Source organism: Propithecus coquereli, unplaced genomic scaffold, assembly GCF_000956105.1.
Source record: "Propithecus coquereli isolate 6110/MARCELLA unplaced genomic scaffold, Pcoq_1.0 Scaffold491, whole genome shotgun sequence".
Lineage (NCBI taxonomy): Eukaryota > Metazoa > Chordata > Mammalia > Primates > Indriidae > Propithecus > Propithecus coquereli.
In genome coordinates, this window is record NW_012150741.1 from 344,759 (window position 1) to 356,686 (window position 11,928).

The 11,928-nt window shown below is 58.0% G+C and overlaps 1 protein-coding gene across 1 annotated transcript; it reads left to right on the forward strand.

The window, feature by feature from the left end:
• Window positions 1-4,078: 4,078 nt before the first annotated feature.
• ELF3 (E74-like factor 3 (ets domain transcription factor, epithelial-specific)) lies at window positions 4,079-9,064 on the forward strand. The gene is made up of 9 exons (XM_012655934.1): window positions 4,079-4,204; window positions 4,590-4,760; window positions 5,097-5,318; window positions 5,449-5,544; window positions 5,733-5,852; window positions 6,028-6,117; window positions 6,282-6,398; window positions 7,367-7,562; window positions 8,213-9,064. The coding sequence occupies exons 2-9, from the start codon at window positions 4,598-4,600 to the stop codon at window positions 8,325-8,327; spliced, it is 1,119 nt and encodes a 372-aa protein (XP_012511388.1). The 5' UTR covers window positions 4,079-4,204; window positions 4,590-4,597; the 3' UTR covers window positions 8,328-9,064.
• The last annotated feature ends 2,864 nt before the right edge of the window (window positions 9,065-11,928 follow it).

Sequence of the window (11,928 nt, forward strand, 5' to 3'; positions counted from 1 at the left end):
TTTCAGATTTAATCCTTATTTTAATAAATGTTTTTAAGCAAAAAATAGATTTAAGTTGGAGTTATCTATTAAATTTCATCTACCCAGGGTCCCCTCTGTGTGTGTGTTCAGAGACAGTCACTGGGGGAGAGTCAGAGAATGACAGTGTTTCCCTGTCCTTAGGGAACGGCCAGGCTGCAAGAGGTGTGTGTCCCACACATGCTTATGAAAAACATACGGCAGTGTGGCGTGGCTGTTGTGGGAAAAACGAACAAAAGAACAGCATTCCAGCTATCTGTGAAGGCAGCTAAATTCTCTATCTGCAGCGTCGTTCCCATTCATCTTTTCCATCACTAAAACAAATGAGTAAACAAAATGTGTATTTTGGCGTTCTTTCCCTACCCTTCTCCCCATCCCAGGGGCTTCGCTGGGCCTCACCTGCCTTTGCTCCTGGATAACTATTTTAATGGTGTGGTAATCAAGAGTCTTCAGAACTTGGCACTAAATTCTGATTTCCTGGCCTCGACATGGGGATCTAAGTAAGCAGTTAGCAGCTTGGGTTTGCGAGTAGGATGAGGGGAGGATTGGGAGAAATATTTAAATATGTTTAAGTTTCCTTTCTTACAGGGCACCCCTGAACCAGTCTCTGGCTGTGGCTCTGCCCTGCCCTTGGCTTTGGGTCACCAATACAGCCCTCTTCCCTCCCCTGCACAAGGGTCAAGGAAGAAAGCTTAGGTTTTGGCCAGGTGCAGTGGTCATGCCTGTAATCCTAGCACTCTGGACGGCCGAGGTAGGAGGACTGCTTGAGCTCAGGAGTTCAAGACCAGCCTGAGCAAAAGTGACACCCCATCTCTACTAAAAATACAAAAAAGGCCGGGCGCGGTGGCTCACGCCTGTAATCCTAGCACTCTGGGAGCCCGAGGCAGGAGGATTGCTTGAGCTCAGGAGTTCCGAGACCAGCCTGAGCAAGAGCGAGACCCTGTCTCTACTAAAAATAGAAAGAAATTATCTGGACAACTGAAAATATATAGAAAAAATTAGCTGGGCATGGTGGTGCATGCCTGTAGTCCCAGCTATCCGGGAGGCTGAGGCAGGAGGATCCCTTGAGCTGAGGAGTTTGAGGTTGCTGTGAGCTAGGCTGACGCCATGGCACTTTAGCCCAGGCAAGAGAGTGAGACTCTGTGTCTCGAAAAAAATAAAAAAACAAAAAATAAAAAAAATTAAAATAAAAAGATATGTATTAAAAAAAAAAAAACAAAAAAATCAGCCGGGCATTGTGGCATGCACCTGTAGTCCCAGCTACTCAGAGGCTGAGGCAGAAGGATCACTTGAGCCCAGTCTGAAGTTGTAGTGAGCTACAGTGATGCCACTGCACTCTACTCAGGGTGACAGAGTGAGAATCTGTCTCAACAACAACAAAAAAAGAGGGAACTTAAGATTTATTCTCATTCTCAGCAAGAGCAAAGGATGAGCGAGGACCAGATAGCAGGCTGGAGAGGGCCTCAGCCGCACCACAGGGAGGGTGCTGGGGGCACAGGAGCGGGGCTGGGAGCCCAGGGTTGTAAGAGCTACACTAGGCGCTGGCCTTTTGACAGCGGACTGCTGCCCTAGCTCTCAGGACTGTTCCCGGCAACCTGTCATAGGCAAGGACTATTTTAGGGCTATCCAGTTGCCTCCCCCTCCCCAACTTAGTGTCTAGCTTATCAGCTCCGAGACCAGCAGCTATCTTTTTTGTTCTGTGCAAAAACCTGGAGCATCAACGAGCCCAGTGATAATGGAGAGTCACTGGAAGCAAAAGGCAGGCAGCTCCTCGAAAGGTCACTCTGACTCCACTCACTTTGTGAGGCCTCCGGTGTGGCTATGCTGAGCTGTGTAGCCTGCCTCACTCGCCACCTTGGTACCCAGCAGTCCTACTATGTGCCTGTCCTTTTACAGGACATCCTCCTGTCCCCAAGACGAAGCTGTGCCACCATCTGGGCAAGCTCTGGGGGGAGGTCAGCGGGCTAGGAAAGCCCCCAGCCTCCTGCTCAGTAGCTTCTTTGACCACCGTCCTGGAACCTCTGCCCCACCCGTCCCCAGCCCTCCACGGCTCTGACCTCAAATCCAAGTCTTTCCCACTTAAAGTGCTAGGCTGTAGGAATTCCTTATCTCAGCTCCATTCTCCTGGGAAGAAGCCTCAAGGGAGCCCACGTCCTGATTCTCCACACATCCTCCTCTCCCCGGTCCGGAACCCTGGCCCGGGCCAGGTGCTCTTCAGGGCTGGGAGCACGTGAGCAGCCCCGGGCTGGAAGCCGGTTCTCCCACATTCCAGGGTGAGTGACTGGGCAGAGGGTGTGCCGCCTCGGGCTCCCTGGGGGAGGAGGCCCCCTTAGGGGCTGGGGGAAATCCTACCCTCAGCCCCAGACCCTCCTGCCCGCCGCCTGGCCTGGTGGGGGGTTCCTGGACTTTAACCCGCTCTCCTGGGCACCCAGTAGTTTCTGAGACCAGGAAGATGAGAAGCAGATTCTCTGGGAAGGACTTTCTTAGTCCTCCGGCTATAAAGTTAAGGACAAGAGTATCTCTGGAGGTGGAGTCACCTTTTGTTTGAGTAACCATTTCACCCACCCTGTGGCGGAGGAGGCCGGGAACCACCTGCGTTGTAGCGTTAATGAAGGGCAGGAGAGAGACACACAGGTCCTAGATTCTAGATGCATAAAAAACTAGATCTGGAAGAGATCTCAGCGATTATTGAATCCAAAAAGCCTCGTTTTTATTGCAGATGGGGTAACCGAAGTGCAGAATCCAAGGGCCTCGCCCAAGATCACATAGTTGCACCGAAGATCTATAGGACACAGGCCACAGAGAGAGCCACCGGCACGGGGGACCCACCGCCCGCAGCGAGGCGAGGGCTCCGGCCGTGGAGCTGAGCGGGAGGACTCTGAGGCCGGAAGACTCTGGCACTGTCCAGGGAAAGAGAGGGAGTTTCGGCGCACAGCAGACCCGCATTTAAATCCCGCCCCGCCGTGTAACTAACTCTCTGTGGTCTGGGCAAGCCCCTCAACCTCCAAGCTGCAATTTTCTGGTCTATAAAACGGAGATAACTGTGCATTCCCTACTGGATTTTTTGTGTGTGAGGATTAAATGACAGAATAGGTTAAAAGTGCATGGTAAATAGTAAACACAAGCTATGCGTCCCCTTTTCTCCTTTGAGTGACGTGACCCAGGTAGTTGGGCTTCTGACCACCAGAGGGCAGCAGACAGGAACCGGAGACAGGGAGAGCAGCGGGGGGTGAACCTAACCACGTGGGCTCCGGCACCTCTGGCAGCCCCTGGGCAGGACCCCTCCAGGTGCGGAGGGAAAAACTCAAGTATGAATACAGCCCGGTCTCTGCAGAAGTGGCTGTAGCAGCCCCAGTGCTTGGATGGGGTCCAGGCAGGCAGTGGGTGCTGAGACGTTGCCAACAAAGGGGGTGCCGGCGAAAGGGCCCTGTGGCGGGCACCCTGGGGTGGGGGGCCCCGGGGTGGGGCACAAGGCTGGCAGGCCCGGCCCTCCCCATTAGCCCGTGAATATTGTCCAGTATCACGCCTGGAGAGCCTCCCAGCCTGTGCCCAGAATCCTGGGTGTTGCAGGAAAAATCCCTAAACCTCAGTATCTTCTCTATTAGGCCCCTCTGTCCCCAGACATCTGGAAATTTGGGGGCCAGCAGCCTTTCTGACCCGGTTCAGCCAGGAGTTCAGGTTCCCCCACTTGCCCTTCCCCTACCTAGCCCATCCCCGGCCTGGCCCCCGGGAGGAATTTCCTAGGCCAGAGGGCAGCCGAAAGCACAGAGGAGATGCCCACCCCAGCGCGGTTCCCGCCACCTGCCCCAGCCAGTGCCCTGTGCCCAACCCCAGAGGGCGCGGGATGACAGGCTTGATAATCATTAAACCAGCCCGGCCAGATTTCCCAGCACCGCCTGCTAGGATCCCGGCTAAGTGGCACAGAATATGCAAATCACCTGGGGCCAGGAGCCTGGTCTAAAGGCCAGGAAATCCCCTCCGTCCAATGAGCCACCAGCTCAGGTTACCAGCGGGGACATACTATAAAAGCCAGCTCGGGGAGGAGTCCCGCACAGCTCTATATAGGGCGGGGCGGGGAGCGCCGCGGCCACACACCTCAGCACTACCTGGCGAGCTGCGCACCGCCGGGATTTCTCTCCTGCCTGCAGCTTCGAAATCTGCCTGCCAAATCCGTACCCCCTCTCCGGTAGGACCCCAGCTGTCATTCCCTAGCCCAGGCCTTGGGGAACTGAGGAGGGGTCTAGTGGATTTGCAGTTCTGAACCTGCCTGCTCCAGTGTAGAATCTCCAAGCGGGAGTGTAGGGCCGTGGGTGTCCCGAGGGGGATCGAGAGCAGAGAGACTGTCTCTGGGAGGGACAGTGTGGCCACGGCTGCTAGTCTGGCCCAGGGTCCAGGCGATCTGAGGAGGGAACCCCAGCAGGAGGGTCTTGTGGCTCCACCTTGCTCTGAGACCCTGAAGCCCTTCTAGAAGAGGAGGTGCCCACAGAGTTGTCGACCTTCTTGCCCCCTTGGGGCTACCCCTGCCCAAGCTTGGGCCCCGGCCCCTCAGCAGCCCCGTTCCCTCTCCCCAGGTGGCCTCATGGCTGCGACCTGTGAGATCAGCAACGTCTTCAGCAACTACTTCAGTGCTATGTACAGCGCGGAGGACCCCGCCCTGGCCTCTGCTCCCCCTGCCGCCGCCTTCGGGGCTGACGATGCGGTGCTGACCCTAGGCAACCCCCAGATGTCGCTGGAGGGTACAGGTGGGTCCCGCAGGGTGGGGTGGGGCGGCTTCGGGAGTGGGAGACAGACTCATCCGAGAGCGTGTTAGACAAATGGGGGACTGGGCAGGGAGGGGGTCTCCAGGCGAATTCCAGGCTGGGCTAAGGGGGCATGAGGGCCGAGGGGCTGGCGGTTGTGGGCGCGGTGTCGGGCCGAGCAGGCGCCAGGTACCAGGCCCAGGGTGCGCGAGTGCCGCCCCTGCCAGTCCAGGGAGGGCTCTGAGAGCTGGTGGGAAACCGCCATGGGCGCCAGGAACCGCGCCGTGAGGGCCGCCGGCAGCCTGCTGAGCCTGCGGGGGCTGCCCCCGTCCCTCACAGAGAAGGCCAGCTGGTCCGGGGAGGAGCCCCAGTTCTGGTCGAAGGCGCAGGTCCTGGACTGGATCAGCTACCAGGTGGAGAAGAACAAGTACGACGCAAGCTCCATCGACTTCTCCCGGTGCGACATGGACGGCGCCACCCTGTGCAGCTGCGCCCTTGAGGAGCTGCGTCTGGTCTTTGGGCCTCTGGGGGACCAACTCCACGCCCAGCTGCGGGACCTCAGTGAGTCCAGGCCACTGGTGCCACCGGGGCCTGGGCCGGAGGCGTGGGTGTCGGCTCCATTTCCTGAGTCCTGGAGCTCAGGCTGGGGCTGGGGGTGAGGGGATTGTGACCCTCCTTCCTTCCCTGCCAGCTTCCAGCTCCTCTGACGAGCTCAGCTGGATCATCGAGCTGCTGGAGAAGGACGGCATGGCCTTCCAGGAGGCCCTCGAAAACCCAGGCCCCTTCGGTGAGAACCTGTGTTCTCCCCCTTCCCCAGCCTGTCCTGCCCCATCCCTGCCTCTCCCCAGAGCGCTACAGTTGACCCCTCCTCCCGAGACTTCCTCCCTCGACTAGAAAACGCAGCCCTCTGGGCAGCCTTACCTGTCCTTGCCCGGTCCCCTGAGCCTCCTCTGAGCTGTCACCTCCTCTCCCCAGACCAGGGCAGCCCCTTCGCCCAGGAGCTGCTGGACGACTGCCAGCAGGTCAGCCCGTACCACCCCGGCAGCTACGGCGCGGGGGCCCCGTCCCCCGGCAGCTCGGACATCTCCACCACAGGTGAGAGCCCTGCTGGCCACAGCCCCCTGCCCCACGTGCCCCTGAGCCCCAGGCTCCCAGCACTCCCACCCCTGCCTTCTGGCAGGAGCTGCCTGGGCAGCGCGGACCGAGAGCCTGCAGCCCCGTCCGGCAGAGGCCGGGCTGGCCAGGGCGCTCACTCTGACCTCGCCCCCAGGGACTGGCACTCCTCAGAGCTCCCGCTCCTCGGACTCCGGTGGAAGCGACGTGGACCTGGATCTCACCGACAGCAAGCTCTTCCCCAGAGGTGAGTGGAGGGCGCCTCAGTCCCCACGAGGGTGTCCCGTTCAGCAGTACCTGGGGGCCCGCTCCTCCCCACCCCTGCCCTCCTGCAGGCTTTTCCTGCAGAGGGGCTGCTCCCCAACCTCTGCGCTCGCCCTCTCTTGACCTCCCACCCCTCTGTCCCCACAGATGGCTTCCCCGACTATAAGAAGGGGGATCCTAAGCATGGGAAGCGGAAGCGGGGCCGGCCCCGAAAGCTGAGCAAGGAGTACTGGGAGCGTCTGGAGGGCAAGAAGAGCAAGCACGGTGAGCACGACGGGGCCGCCTGCCGCGCCGCTGCCCCAGCGCCGACGCCTTCTCCTGCTGTCTCTGGCCCCTCGCACCGCCGCGCTCCCTTCGTCAAGCCTGGGCACAGTGGCATCTGCGGCATTTGCCAGCACCTGATCATAGAGCCTAGCAGTGTGGTCCTGCAGAGGAGGGGAAACTGAGGCTCCTGGAGGGAGGCCCATGGCACCAGAGCTTAGGTTTCCTGCCCACTCACTCCAGTGGTCTGTACTTGGCCGCTGTCCTGCCTGCTGGGACACCCTTGGCGGTGTGAGGAGGCAGCTGGGGGTGCTTGGGTGGCCCCAAGAGTCACTGGGGGGCTAAGACTCTAGGCAAAGAGGACAGTGCCTCGACCACTGGGCTGCCAGCCCGCTCAGGTCTGGAGGGCCCTCTAGCCATGAGTCATTCTGTCCCCGTGACCTCAGGCCTGTGTGCTCCAGCCACTGTGGACCACTAGGAGATCTCCACTTTCTCCCTCCTCTCTCCCTCCCTCTCTCTCTCACACGCACACAGACCTGGTTTTCTTTTTGTCCTCAGGGGGCTATTTTTCCAGGCAGCTGTCCCCTCATCCCCCAGACTAGGGCCAGCTCTCTGGTACCTGCATTCTCGAGCTCTTACCACCTGTTGGTGTGTTTGCTTTCACTGTGGCCCCCACTGAACCAGGAGCCCCTAGATGTCTCCGTCACTGTGGGATCCCAGCCAGACATTTGCTCAGCCTTTGCATGAGTGCAACATCTGGGCTGTGTAGCAGGGTCTCCCTGGAGCTCCGTCTAGTGGGGAGGTGAGGGGGGGAGCAGCCTCTACACAGCCCGCACAGAGGGCTCGGCCAGGGTCTCTGGAGGGGCCTGTTCCATGACCACGAGTCAGCAGTGTGCTGGGACGGGCAGGACCCATTAGTCTTGGGTGAGAGGGGACGCTGGGCTGCTAACTCATGGCATCTGGCCTTGCAGCCCCCAGAGGCACCCACCTGTGGGAGTTTATCCGGGACATCCTCATCCACCCAGAGCTCAACGAGGGCCTCATGAAGTGGGAGAACCGGCACGAGGGTGTCTTCAAGTTCCTGCGCTCCGAGGCCGTGGCCCAGCTGTGGGGCCAGAAGAAAAAGAACAGCAACATGACCTACGAGAAGCTGAGCCGGGCCATGAGGTGAGCTGGTGGCCAGGACCTCATGACAAGGATGGACACGGGCACCTGCCGAACTGAGTTTATGTGACCGGTTTGAGCCCCGTAGGGTGAGGATAGTAGCACGTCTGCCCAGATGTTCACGCGGAGACGGTGTTAGCCTGGCGCAGAGCTCACACAGTGTACTGTGGCCGTCGGCAGCACCGCTTGGTGTCACCGGCAAGGCTGGTCCTCAGGAAGGCGCCTGAGGGTGGTGAAGAGCGCCTGGGCCGTGCCCCCCAGGCCTGGTCCTCTCCCCACTGAAGCAATTAAGTTGCTTGTGCCTGGGCCCCAGTTTCCTCCTGTGTACAAGGGTGGACTGGACCATCTTAAGGTCCGTGCAGCCCTAAAATGACGTGGTTTCACGGTAAGCCCCAAGACACAGCCGTATGAGCCAAGGAAACAAGGCAGATCCAGGTTCCCCGGACACAGTTACAGGCCAGTGTGGCAAAGGAGCAGACAGCTCCTCCTCGCAGGTGGGAAGGGGAGTCCAGGAAGCGGGGCTCCGGCTCCAGCGGGTCGGGTGGAAGCCAGGTCATGGGAGGATAACTCAGCCAGATGGGAGGCAGGCGTTGGCGGTCCGGGGCTTGTTTCGTGCCTGAGCACTTCCGACCACCCTTCTCCTGCCCACCCAGGTACTACTACAAACGGGAGATCCTGGAACGGGTGGACGGTCGGCGGCTTGTCTACAAGTTTGGCAAAAACTCCAGTGGCTGGAAGGAGGAAGAGGTTGTCCAGAGTCGGAACTGAGGGTCGGAACTAGACCCTGGACCAAACTCACGGACCACTCCAGGCCCGTAGCCCTCCTGGGAGGAGGAGGCCGGAAGGACCCTCTGCTGGGGCCGGCTCCCGGCTGTGCTGAGGAGAGAAGCTGAAGTTCCGGTGTAGCATCAGCCATCGTGCTGGGATTTGGAGCCTGCGTCCTCTCCCTCCTGCCTCCTCTTGGAATTACAAGCCCGAGTTGGGGGGTTTTGAAGCGACTCATCTGCTGACCACAGCTGCACGGGCATCTCCTTGTATCTGGTGCCTCCTCGAACTCAACCCCAGACACCAGCAGCAGACGACACCTGACACCTTCCTCCTGCAGAAGACTGGACTGAGCCAAGGAGGCCAGGGCGGCCCTAGGCTTGCACCGTGACAGAGAGGACAGAGAGGCGCGAGCCGGGTCCTCCAGCGACTTCTCTCCGGACTGGTTTCCACCTCCCTGTTCGGTGCTCGGGCTCCATGGGCGGGGGTCAGAGTACTCCCTAATTTATGTGCTATAAATATGTCAGATGTACATAGAGATCTATTTTTTCTAAAACATTCCCCTCCCCGTTCCTCTCCCACCAAGCGCTGGTGGCCAGACTGACTGTTCTAGGCCCTCCTCTGGGCCAGCAAGGGGTGGGGCGATGCCGGAGCCCTCAGGCTGGGGCTCCTGGCTCCTTTCTCCTGTGAATGGAGGCAGAGACCTCCAATAAAGTGCCTTCTGGACTTTTTCTAACCTTTGTCTTAGCTACCTGTGTACTGAAATTTGGGCCTCTGGCTCGGATATGGTCAAGGATTGGAGGGGAGGAGGAAGGGGTCTACTAGGCTGAGGGTAGGTGTGAATTTCCTAGAACAGGAGAGCTGGGCTTACAGACTGGAAGCAGATGAGGCAAAATTTTACAAGACTTCACGCACACCAGGATGTGAGCTCGGGAAGCTGAGGCCAGGGGTTGTCCTGCTGCCACGACACCTTGCTCTAGTGACCTTGGCCAAGTATGTCCTCTTTGGGGCAGCTTCCTCCTGTAAGACTGGGGTTTGGATCTGATGTTCTCTAAGAAGTCTAGAGTTGTATGTCCTGCCTTGTGGAACTGATGGTTTGCATTCCAGCCAAGTTGGCTGTAAGCTGAATATTTGTAATATGAATCCTAGCTTTCGTGTCTGACATGAAATCAGAGTCAGGATCTTATGAAGGGAAAAAAACAAAACAAAATGGAGATGAGAAAGAACGGGGGAAGGAACTGGTATTTGTTGGCAGCCGAGTCTTAATGCCAAGCACTGTGCATGGCACCAGTTTGCCTCATTGAATCCTTTCCCAAGAGGAGAGAAGGGGACAGTTCCTATTTACAGATGCAGATAATAAGGTTCAGGGGATGTACCTTGGGTCTGTCCTTCAGCCTTTCCTGGGAGCTTTTCTCCACTTGGGGCTCTTCTAACTTAATTCTCAGTAGAGTCCAGAACTATGTTATTTGATTTCCATAGTGATAATATGTCTATGTTTTATATTTTATTTTTATTTTTGAGACAGAGTCTCACTCTGTCGCTTGGGTAGAGCGTAGTGGTATCATCATAGCTCACTGCAACCTCCAATTCCTGGGCTTAAGTGATCCTCCTGCCTCAGCCTCCCGAGTAGCTGAGATTACAGGTGCTCACCACCATGCCTGGCTAATTTTTTCTATTTTTGGTAGAGACAGGGTCTCGCTCTTGCTCAGGCTGGTCTCAAACTCCTGAGCTTAAGCGATCCTCTCACCTCGGCCTCCCAGAGTGCTGGGATTACAGGCGTGAGCCACTGCACCCAGCCAATGTGTCTAGGTTTTAGAGAGGACATTTTGTTGATGGGTATTCTCACAGAATACCTTCCAGGTGGAAATTTCCTTAAGTTTGAGGCTTCAAATTCCATAGGACACATTAAAATCCCATTTTGTAAATTTGAAATTTGTCTTGGAAATGCCAGGTTATTTGCTGAAGGGATTTTAGAAAAGCAGAAGTGTGTGTGTGTGTGTGTGTGTGTGTGTTGGAAACAGGGCTTGCTCTGGAAAACAAGGAATGGTGGGAAGGAGGGCGGGGAAGTTGGTTGGGGAGAACAGTGGGGTCTCGAGAGAACCAACAGAGTCCTAGAGCCATTTTGGAAGACGACATCTTTCACCTTCCCCTTCTGAAGCGTGAGCGGGCTCCATGCTGACCTGGCCCTTATTGGTGGGGGGACCTTTGGCAACTACTTAGCTTCATATCTTGAAGATTAATATGTGCTGATTACTCCCCCCACATTATCTGGGGGTCCTTGCACCCTTAAGCAAGGTGACCCAGTGTTGCCTGAAGTTGTCTAGCCAAGGAGTGAGGGGGGAGCCTTTGGAACCCCAGACATACTTGCTGCGCCTCCCATGACCCCCAGTTTCTTCAGCTCTGAGACAGATCCTTGTGGCGAGTTGTCGCCGTTGCTGAGAGATGTGGGGGAGGAGGCCGAGACCGCAGGCCGAGCCCCTAAATCCTCCACGCCAAAGGGCTGGGAGGCAGCTGCCCGCACTGCTCGCTGACCTTTGTCCTGCCATTTTCGGTTTATGAGGCGCTTTCCTCATCCCATTATCTCATTTGATCCGCCCCACAGCCCTCTGGAGGAGACTGGGTGTCCCCATTTCGCTGCTGAGGCTAGTGGCTGGCCCAAGGTCACCGGCCAGGTGGGAGTGGGGAACCAGGTGGGGTGGGGGCCCAGGTGGGGTGGGGACAGAGGCTCCCTGAGGCTGCCCTGGAGGCTGGGGGCAGAGCGAGGAGAGGGCCGCCCTAGGGAGAGCCACACTTCTCACTCAAGCGGTCTTCTCCCCAGCATCCCTGTCTTGCCTCCACCTCCTCAGGACATGGCAGAGACCTGCACAGGTCCCCAGGCTGGCCTTGCTTGGCCCCCTCCCTGCACCCTTCGTTCCCCTCTCTGTCCCAGGGGCCTCCGAATGGACTCCTGCCCTACCCTTTGCTGTCCCCTTGGGTGTGTCCTGGGCTGGGGAGCGGGGGTGGGGAGAGGCCACAGGGCTGGGCTGTTTATATCCTGACCTGAACTGCGGGTCACCTCTTATCTGCTTCTGTGGGTCGGGCGTGTCTGTCGCTGTGCTGGTCAGAGGGAGGTCGCTCCTCCCGTGTTTGGGTGTGCCTGAGGAGGGGCTGGGGTCGGCCTCCCAGACGTTCCCGGATTCCTGCACAGCCCCACCCTCCACCCATTCCCAGGAAAGCTGGCATCAGGCCCTCTTGGGTGCAGTAGGTAACCAGGCTGCATGTTGATCAGGGGTCTTACTTGAGTCTGCTCTTCTACTCCACGACCTGTTGACACATCTCCTCCCGTACTGGGCTGTGAGCACCTCGGGGCCGTGCGGGGCTTACTCACCCCAGCAGCTCACACAGTGCCTGGCACAGAGAAGGTGCTCGATCAATATTTGCTAAACTGCCGTGTGACTCTCCCTGCCCTGGCCACCACCTCCCCTCGACTCACACAGTGCACACACATACACACAGCACCTACGCTCATACACACGCACACGACCCCACACACACCCCACACATTCACATGCCACACACGGTCATACGCACTCACACGAATCACACCCGAGCACCCACACGCCAC